This window comes from Eutrigla gurnardus (assembly GCF_963514095.1).
Source record: "Eutrigla gurnardus genome assembly, chromosome: 17".
Classification (NCBI taxonomy): Eukaryota; Metazoa; Chordata; class Actinopteri; order Perciformes; family Triglidae; genus Eutrigla; species Eutrigla gurnardus.
Genome location: NC_139928.1, coordinates 11188447 through 11197465, shown reverse-complemented (window position 1 = coordinate 11197465; position 9019 = coordinate 11188447). Strand labels below are relative to the sequence as shown.

Below are 9019 nucleotides of genomic sequence, written 5' to 3'. Positions count from 1 at the left end.
TAAAATTAAAAAGATTTATTCCAACAACTGTGAACTATAATCCTCCATGTAAACCCAAAAAAGTACAAAAGAACCTCAAGTACATTAAATATTATAAATCACATTGAAAACCAAGACACGGCGTGTGTAATATATGTATATAGGTTCAAATATCAACTCCAAGCAATTACTTTGACCTCATGTAATCTAGACGTATCCACTTATTAGCAATGTCAAACACGAATAATTCGCAAATACATATTCACTTGATTTCCACGTACTTCTTTTGCATTACGTTTTCAGACACTTTTCGTCAATAACACCAATGCATGCGGGCAGAGAGAGACAGTAAGGCGGGGCAGGCAGAGGCGAGGGAAGGGTTTGGGGAAACAGGAGAGGAGACAATGAAGGAGCGAGAGTTCATTGGCCGAAGACCAAGGCAGGGCGTCAGTAGAGAGGAAAGTTAGTAGTTGGTCCAAGCCAGAGATTTTAGTCCAGCGTAAGAGGCGATAGAGGAAAGAAAGGAGGCGCCACTATGTGATCAGTATGTGCATGGCAACCGTGTAAACAGGACTATTGTGCTTATCAAGTTGTATCGTTAAATTCATGTGCTTACATTTGACATTTGGCCTGATTGGTCTGTTTAAAATTCACATTATGCACTCTGTAACATTATATAGCAATTTGTAGTAGCTTGTGTGTGCATTAACTGTTCTGATTCTCCAGCAGCACACTTTGATAGAAGGTGATATTATACCAGGTTGTTCTGGAGCGTGTTTACCTCGGCACTTTCCTCGGCCGTGTTGTTAGGGGTGTGAGCCTGGTCGTTGACTATGGAGGTTGGACGGTTGTTCTCGTGTTTGGGGGAATGAGAGTTGAGGATGTTCATTGACCCCTCTTCCTTGGCTTGCGGGGTCTTTGCTGGGTCCTCCTGCTTCTGAGGATCTTCCTGAGGGGAGAATGTATTACTTTTTAGTCACGCCTTGCACTTTCATATATATACACACCTGAATATAGACACACGCAGGACACATGGGACACAGATGAGTCAATGTTTCTTAAAGTGCATCAGCTCCTTGTGTTTTGGTGTGTGTGTGAAATGCTGCATGTCTTCCTTGAAGACTAATAGCTTCCCCACCATGATTTATTTATTGTAAACTCTCTTATGGATCAAATGTGTCTTTTACATCATTTGAATGGATGGAGTAACATGATTTGTCATGTCCAATTCACATGAGTGGTGCTCTGGTAAATGCAGTGTGCAACAGCAACAAATACAATGATTGCACAGTTGAATTAACAAAAAAATGATACAATTCAGCCAGGTTCAATGGGAAAATCTCCCAGGAGGCTCTTCCTCATGCTAGACATTATCATTCTTGAGCTGATACTGAACCTGTAATCTAAGAGATATATCTAATTAACCAATCTTCCCAAGCATTTAAAGAAATACCGATTGGACCTCTGACATTTAAAAAAACCTGCATTGTAGACCATGTGTCTGCAGGGGCTTTTTAGCCTCTAGACCTGACATTTAGAGCATCCGGAGGTCACAGACACGCTTCTATAACCACTGCACTGAAATGCCAGCTGTGAGAGCTGTGGTTAAAAAAAGCAAGTCACAATTTCTTCATGTCATTTAGCCCAGCCAGATACGGCTATTGGACTGATTGGACTTAAATTATTTAATATGCTTGTGTTTGCTGAGTGTTAAATGCATGCAATTATGAGTCCGAGAGCTGTGTTTGTGCGACTACAAACGATTGTGTCTGTGTACGCCTGCATCTGTCAGTGTGTTAATGACCACGCCATCGATTGATTGGCATGTCACAGTTCTGAAGGTCATAGGCAGAATGTAGGGCACCATCGATCGGTCAAACTGGCTGCTGATGGACAAAACAAACTAAATGCCCTTTAGAGACAACAAGTTCCAAAAGCTTAAAGACGTGGTTTCTTCTGTTGACCTTGTGTTTATGATTACGCTTGAGAATTTAGCATGCATCAGTGACCTTATATATACCTTATATATAACCTTATATATATTGTGTTGGCTTGGTAACGCAGTAGGCGTTGTATGATTATTGAATACCTAACACACATTCTCTGCCTGCACACATAAAACCCTGCAAACACAAAAATGGATAGACATTAACGTATCAATGCATACAGATTCATATGACACACACACACACACACACACACACACACACACACACACACACACACACACACACACACACACACACACACACAATACTAGAGAATGCAACTCATTTTATAGCAGCACTACATGCATGACCTTTGGAAGAGAGCTGGGTAGAAGAGGGGAGAGCAGCACAGGGACCCTAAAATGTCTGTCTGACCTTTATGGGCAAAAGAGCGAAGCCAGCAGTTAAAACAAAATGGAGGCCCTGCTTCCTCATTGAGCTTCTCAGCTGAAAGGGTATAGGAGGCGGCAAATGTGGGAATATGCTATTTAATCACACAGCTGAACAATAGTTGCAGGGATCCTTGGGAGGAGGTGATTAATCATTTCAACCTACAGTGTATATAATGCAGCTGATACACGATCAGACACAGGGAGAGATGGTGGAAGTGAGGTTTGCAGTGGATGGAGAGTTGAGAATCTGGCATCTAGCAGTTGCACAGCAAGTCTAAAGCAAAGCGAGGGAGGGAAATTGCTGTAGCGCAATGTGGACGTTTCCTCTCTGCTTACCTGGAAGTGATTATAAGAGTTTCTGGGTTTATATTCCCATGTGTAGCTGGTTGTTGATGGCCTCTGAGGGGATTGGTGAGTGCAAAAACCATTAAACACACACATACTGTAATCAAAATTCCCAATGAGAAGTTACGATTTAACAGGGCACTTAGTTAGATGTGTGTATAACACTAGGAGTTTAAGTTAGTGGTATTAATACGGAATATCTGAACAGATAGTGGACCATGCACAGAGACAGACAACCCCAGACAAATACAAAAATCGAATCGCTGTGCAAACAGACAGAGAGACACGGGACAAGACACCAAAAACAAAGAGGAAAACAGCAGACAAAGAGAAAATAACTTGCAAGTGCAGATGACGGGACTGAGATATGTTAGACGGAGAAGGTTAATACATAGAAGGATAATGAAAGGAGAATAGACATGAGGAGAATTGGGGCGTACCTGACAGATAATGTTGTCATAGTACGCCAGGTTGTGAGTGTGAGCTTGGGGCACGATCGGAGGGGTGTCACACAGTTTCCTTACGTTTGGCTGCGAGCCGTCGGCTGTGGTTGAAACAGAGAGGCCGTCCGTCTGTGGCTCGCTGCTCTGTGGGCGGTACTTACTGCAGGAGGGCAGAGAGAGATATTTGTGTCAGAAATATTTATAGTTTGTTTTTGTTTTTTTTTGCACTCTGTGCATAAGCATCCACTTCCATATCTTCCTACGCTGCTCTGCAGTGTGAAACAAACCGATAGAAACGCACATAATTCACAAAAATATATCATCAAAATATATCATCAGGAACATACAAATTCAGGAGACGCCAAAGAGAATCTAGATGCAAATCTAAAGACTAAATTGTGAATGGTGACTTTAAGTTCTTTCTATTTGATTCATAAATGTTTTTTTCTCACTGCTCCAATTCATCTCCTTTCACCTCTATTCCTCAGTCGTTAGAGCGTAAAGTCTTACAGGAATTAGACTCGCAACACATATTTTGACATTCTCACCTCCAGACTAAAACAAACCTGCGTTTGCGAAGGCGCTTGTTCTCATTCTTGAGGTGGTGCAGCCTCTTGGCAAAGAATACGATGATCATGAAGAGGAGGATGAGCACCAGGGAGGCCACGCCCACCACAGCACACATCACCTGGAACTCGGTGATCGCCCAATCACAGCGCGTGCCTTTGTTCCAGATGTAGTCCTGCACGTTGCACCTAGATGCAAAGCGACACACGTAGCAATATTTGCTTTTTTGATCAAAGTAACACTTTGTGGTCAGAAAGCACTAATGTTCATGTCTTGACCTGCTGTATTAAAAAGACCAAGAGGTTTGAACCCACTGCACTACCATATTAACCTGATAGCCACAGCATGTAAGCCTATAAAGTATAAAATGGTATTCAGTGTTGATGACATGGTGTCCTGAGGTCTGTCCAGCAAAGCAGGGATTCGGCCTGCAGCCTAGCCCTTAATGAGATCAGAGGATCAGGATGCATGCGTGGATGTATGAGGCATATGTTTATGTTTTCCGTTTCCTATCTTTCTCTGTGCAATTGCATCAAGTGTCTGAACGTGTGATTGAAATATATCTGCAAGAACGCGTGTGTGTATGCTGTTACTCAGCAGGTATGATGAATTGTGCAACAGTTTACCACCAAGCTTACACTGAGTCTGCTGGATAGGCCAGATGGTGCTATCAAGGTGGGGTGTTGGTGCACCAGTGTGTATGTGAGTTTGTGCCTGTATGCACGAGTAGAGTGTGTGTTTATTTGTGCATCCATCCATGACCTTACTGAATTGTCCATATACTTTCTATGTGTGCACACTATGTGCGTCTATATCAGCTGTCACCATCCTATGAACGACCACACACACACACACACACACACACACACACGTCTTACCCCCCGCCTCCGAAACTGAGCTAATCCTTTGGCAACCCTACTGTGATCTTGATGAACCCTCATGACACATTAAGCCAACCTTCTATCTATGTCTATGTGTTTACAGTGTCTGTACGCTTGTCTAAAGTGTCCTAAATATTTTCTTTTGTGTTGGAGAGGGCCCCCCTACCCCACCCCAAACACCCTTGCTGCCACTCACATACTGTGTATGCTTCATGTGTACCAGTGTTCCCTTAAAAAAGGCACTCCCTGCTTGTAAATGTTACTAAATCAACTGATGTTTTCTTCATTCATTGTTAAAAAGGAGACTGCGTAATCTCCTTTACAGTTTACAAGGACAACAAGGACAACAATCCAGCTTTTTTTTGTGTTTTGCTCACCTGCAGAAGGCTCCCATTCCTGCCACCACCGTGCACATTCCTCCGTTGAAGCAGAAATTGGGTTCAACGTCACATTGAGACACACACACCCCAGGTCCGGAGCGCACAAAGCCCAGCCTGCAGCCGTCGGCCCCCATGGCGCCACCTAGCCCCAGCCCATCACCCTTGTCCGGGCCTGGCATGGGAGGAGTTGGTAAGGAGAACCCACTATCCATTTTAGGCCTCACATTGTCAGGAACTGCAGGAGAACCAGCTAGGAGCGGATTCTCGTCCTCCATTTCGGGCGGGGTTGAAGGCGTGGGCTCAGGTTCTGGAGTCGAATCTAACGCCGAGAGGTCATCATCAGGGGACAGGTAGTCATAAAAGTCAGAAAGTGTCCATGCTGTGGGGTCTCCCCCTTTTTGCTTTTGGGCTTTGGGGGCTTTGGCCCAATCCAGAGCAACATCAGAGGGCACAATATCCGGCGCAGGGCTGTGAAACTCCACGGTGATAACGTCATCGGTCATGGGGTTTCCGGGCTGGTCCGGACCCGCCCCTCCTGCAGTGAGTTCCTCGCCCACAGGTGGGTCCTCTTCTACGATGTCTAAGTGGGCGTGTTTATGAGAGTGGTGATGTTTGCTGGAGCTGAGTGGGAGTTTAGCCCCGAGCCCAAGCCCTGCTCCGATCAGGTGATCCCTCTCAGCCGAGTCATCACTGAGCACCATCCTGGTGTTCAAGGCTTCCTTGTTGATGGATGATTGGTTGTGGTGATGATGGTGCCGGGCTAATGAATGCCTCCCTGTCAGTCAGACAAAAAAGTATGGTCAGAAATGGAAGCTGAGATATCAATCATGTGTCAAGATGCAAAATCACTTGATGCAACGCTTCCCATAAATCAGACCCCATCTGCCTGGTAAACACACATATCTTGAAAAAATGGTTCCACACTTTAGGAAATATGTTTATTTATTTATTTATTTTGCCAAGAATTACATGAGAAGATTGATGCCACTTCAGATGTGACACTGGTATTAGTCTTCCCATCTATCTGCCACTAAGACAACATGAACCGGTATATAACAGCCGTATGATAACGATCATGGCGACCCTTTAAATGGATCCTTACAGAATACGGGAGATGCCTTAGGCTGTACCAGGCTACTTTTATAAGAAAGTTCCATTAGGTCACAATATCATTCACCGTAAATTCAGCCGAATTTGACAAACAATACAATAAAAATGTGCTATATGCACATTTTTATTCCATTCATTAGTGGCTCAGCAAAAAAAAAACTGCTGTGGTTGACATTTAAGAACTAAGTGATTAATTGTCATAGAAATGAGAACAAGAGCTGACTGGCGTGTAGTCAGACTGTAGCATTGTAGGATTAGGCACACTGAGTGACTGACTAATGTGCTCTGGTGACCGAGACTGGGTGAGGATTAGATTAGGATTTAGAGCAATAGGTTACAGGCTGACTGGTCAAACACATGGCTCTCTGCCGACAAGTACAGGAGAGAAAGATGCACACGTAAGGAGGAAGACAGACGGAGAAAGAAAAAGAGAGGGCAGGGAGGTCTTAAAACCTTTTAACGGGCAACTGGCCACCAAAGGGCCAGTCATTACAAAGTCACGCTGTGCAGCCAGACGGTGCTCAAACCCACAGAACTCTGTTAAATACAAGTGGAGATCGCAAAGTTTCCAAACATACCAAACCTTATGGGGTGAATTTTGGGGAAATGTGTTGTCTAATGAGGTCTAAGTGTTTCCAATGTTTGCTGAGCTAAACTAACTGGCTGTTGGCGGCGTAGCTTCACAGTGTAGAAACATCAGAGTGGCATCAAGCTTCTCATCTAACTCTTGGCAACAAAAAAACAAAACGAATTGCATTTCCCAAAATGGCTCTATCGCTACATCTTTAAGATGAAGGGGGACAAGAAAGGAATACAGAAAGCTGTTGCACAGTTTGGGGAATATAATGTTCCCCACAGTTGACCGAATTCCAAGAAGCCACTTCTTAACACTTTTCCACTGGCCTGCTACATGTGTGCAAAAAGCCAAACCATACCAAATACTGGGCTGGACAGCTTTTCTCCCACTGCCACCCTGGAATCACTGTGTCCAATGAGATCACTGCTTTCTGTGTCTGGCCCTTCATTCAGAGCTCATACTAAAACCATCTGAACGTGCCTCGAGTCACGAAGACTAGTGGTGGCTGAGGAACCCTGAGATTCACCTCACACACACACAGACACACACACTCAGTGCAGTTGCCATGGTGAGATGTAAAGAGGTGACATGTTGAAAGGAGGAGTGGGGCGAGGGAGTTGCAGTGGAAACAGAGAATCCAGTGTTCGTGCTCTCTCTCTCTTGTTTTTCAATCAATCAGCCAGCCAGCCAGCAAGTGTAATATGCCAACTCCGTCTCTGGGAAAAACGGATGTAGAATGAACTCTGGCGCTTCACACTTTGTGAAATAGATCGACATGCTCCACCAGTTAAAACTGATTACAACTGATTCAAATTTGATTTAAAGGTTAAATCTTCCAATTTGTTCCTTGTTGAGACTTAGATGCAGTCTTACAGCGAATACAAGAGCACAAGGGGGCGAGCAAATTGAAAGCACAAGACCCTGCTTAGCAATTTGGAAATTGTATGATTTGTGCCTTTAACAGTTCTTCACCTCTGGCATCACACTGAGCATGTCGCCATGGTAACAAGTTTTACCTGAGGCGACTGGCGAGAGTGCAGATCCCAGCAGCCTTTTCGCCTTGCCAGCAGGAGACAGTGGGCTTTATGGGTGGTGTTGGATGGAGACACAAATAGTCCTAATTTGTGACTATAGCACATTCACACAGCTCGTACCACAACAACAACCACTATATTCTCAGTAGACTCCAGTTAATTCACAGAGAACAGCTAGCGTGTGTAATATAAATTATGACCAATTAATAATTGGTCAACCTGCAACAACCATGCACCCATTATACTCATATAACCCATATTCTTCCTCTCTGTGTGTGTGTGTGTGTGTGTGTGCATATGAATACAAGAGAGTGAGGGAGATGCTGATGATCTGATCTATTGTGACTTATCGTGAGCTTTCTGGGGCTACGGGGCAGATGGACCTCACAGTGTGCACCCACTCAGACTGACATACAAACACTCACATGGCAGAGTACCAAGTCTCTGGATTTGATCCATATTGCTTTACACGGCTATCAAGGACTGTTTTTGTGTGTGTGAATTGATTCATTGGAGCTGAGATTATTAGTTGATGAATCGATTATCTGATTCATCTGCAACCGTTCTAATAAGCGATTCATTGTTGAAGCCATTTTTAAGCAAAATTGCCAAAAAGTGAATAGCTGTGACTTCTCAAATGTAAGAATTTGCTGCTTTTGTTCAACCCATCTGGGCTTTAGGAATTATGATGGATATTTTACCCATTTTCAGATATTTTATAGGCCAAACATTTAAAAATCTAGAGAATAACTGGCTAATTGAATTATGCCTTCAGAAGAACGTGCATCTATATGTCCCTTGCCTGTGTTGTCATTTGCCCTTTTATTGGCTTGGTTTATTATTGTTTAATGAACATTAAAACATCCTGTCCCAGATGGACAGAGACATTAATGAAGCTTCACCTAATGAATCACATATGTCGACAACCACGTGGTCTCTGGGGTTTACTGCATGACAGACAGGACGACTGGCGTATATTTACCGGTCAATATGTCAGCGTTTACGCTTCGTTACACATTGAGGGCGCGGGATGCGGCGAGAGAGATGGGGGGGGGGGGGGGCATACAGTGGCAGCGCGTGGACAAGTTAACCCCAGCGACCCTCCGCGTGCACGAGCCACCCTGTTGCTGGGCAGCGGCAGCAACGCTTATTTCCACATTTCCCAGATTTGCCACATTTCCACGATACTCTCAGATCGCGCGCGCGTGTGTGATGGTGTCACATGTTCGTTCCCACACTGCCTGCCTCCGTGTCTCAAGGGATGGACGGTAAACGAGAAGGTGGGAGAGGTGAAGCGAGCTCTGGTGTCTCGGGCTTCCCCTC

The 9019-nt window shown here is 44.4% G+C and overlaps 1 protein-coding gene across 2 annotated transcripts in view; it reads right to left on the bottom strand.

Annotated features, from left to right (window-relative positions):
* Positions 1 to 9019, bottom strand: part of LOC311027396 (chondroitin sulfate proteoglycan 5-like) — a 10308-nt gene continuing 1289 nt past the window's right edge. Inside the window, exons 2-5 of one of the 2 annotated variants that reach the window (XM_084031411.1) lie at positions 4973 to 5750; positions 3714 to 3902; positions 3229 to 3307; positions 1 to 928 (exon numbers count right to left, since the gene is read on the bottom strand). In XM_084031411.1, the coding sequence (XP_083887537.1) occupies positions 731 to 928; positions 3229 to 3307; positions 3714 to 3902; positions 4973 to 5750 (1244 nt within the window). In that variant the 3' untranslated portion in view covers positions 1 to 730. Of the gene's footprint in view, positions 929 to 3144; positions 3308 to 3713; positions 3903 to 4972; positions 5751 to 9019 lie in introns of both variants that reach the window. The other variant, XM_084031410.1, reaches the window with a different exon arrangement.